Source organism: Loa loa, assembly GCF_000183805.2.
Source record: "Loa loa unplaced genomic scaffold supercont3.909, whole genome shotgun sequence".
NCBI lineage: Eukaryota > Metazoa > Nematoda > Chromadorea > Rhabditida > Onchocercidae > Loa > Loa loa.
Window position 1 is genome coordinate 3,442 of NW_018109089.1, and position 800 is coordinate 4,241.

At 23.1% G+C, this 800-nt stretch overlaps 1 protein-coding gene across 1 annotated transcript; it reads left to right on the forward strand.

Annotated features, from left to right (window-relative positions):
• Positions 1–93: 93 nt before the first annotated feature.
• Positions 94–259, forward strand: LOAG_15976 (hypothetical protein; the record flags this gene model as incomplete). The annotated part of the gene is made up of 1 exon (XM_003151464.1): positions 94–259. A coding segment is annotated over one exon (165 nt), but the record flags the coding sequence as incomplete, so codon positions are not given.
• Positions 260–800: the final 541 nt, after the last annotated feature.

An 800-nucleotide genomic window follows, 5' to 3' on the forward strand; every position in this document is an offset into this window, starting at 1 on the left:
AAAAAAAAAAAAAAAAAGGGAAAAAGATTTAATTTTTGGATTGGGTAAATGAATGAGGGAGAAATTTTTGAAAGATGACAATCAAAAGGATAGATGGATGGATGGAGACATTTAGCGCAGTTCGCTTTTGGTTCAATTTTATTAGGTGCAATAAGAAAGGTGAAGAAAAGAAGAAGGGTCAAATCGATCCCATTAAAAGGACTAATAAATCATTCATCAAAATGCTACAAGGACGAAAAGAGGAATATGGAAGGAGGAGGTATTTTAATCATTGTCGTATTTTACAACATCAATCAATCGATTGATCGATTCAAAATCGATCGATTGATTGATTGATTGATTGGTTGATTGATCAATTGATGAATTTTATCAAAAAAAGGAAGATTTATTCTACTTTTTTTGTTTTTAGTACTAATAAGATATTATATTAAAATGCTTGAATGCATTAAAAAGGATTAATTATATCTAATATAATAAGCAATCTAAAATATTATTAGCTATTAATTAGCTATGATAATTATAGTATTACAAAAGAAAAAAAAGCAAGAAGTGGAAAAAAAATATTTTATAGAAAAAAATACATAAAAAAAATAAAATAATAAATTTAAATTTCATTCATTAATATAATCAATTAAATATTATTTTTAATGAAAAGTTAATTTTAGACTTTGTAAATTTTCAAATTTCGATTTTATATTTTAATATATTTTACAATAATGATATATACATATATCAGTTCCGACAAAAATTGTGGAATTCTTTTCTTTTTCTTTTTTTTTTCTTCTCATACACCAACAAAT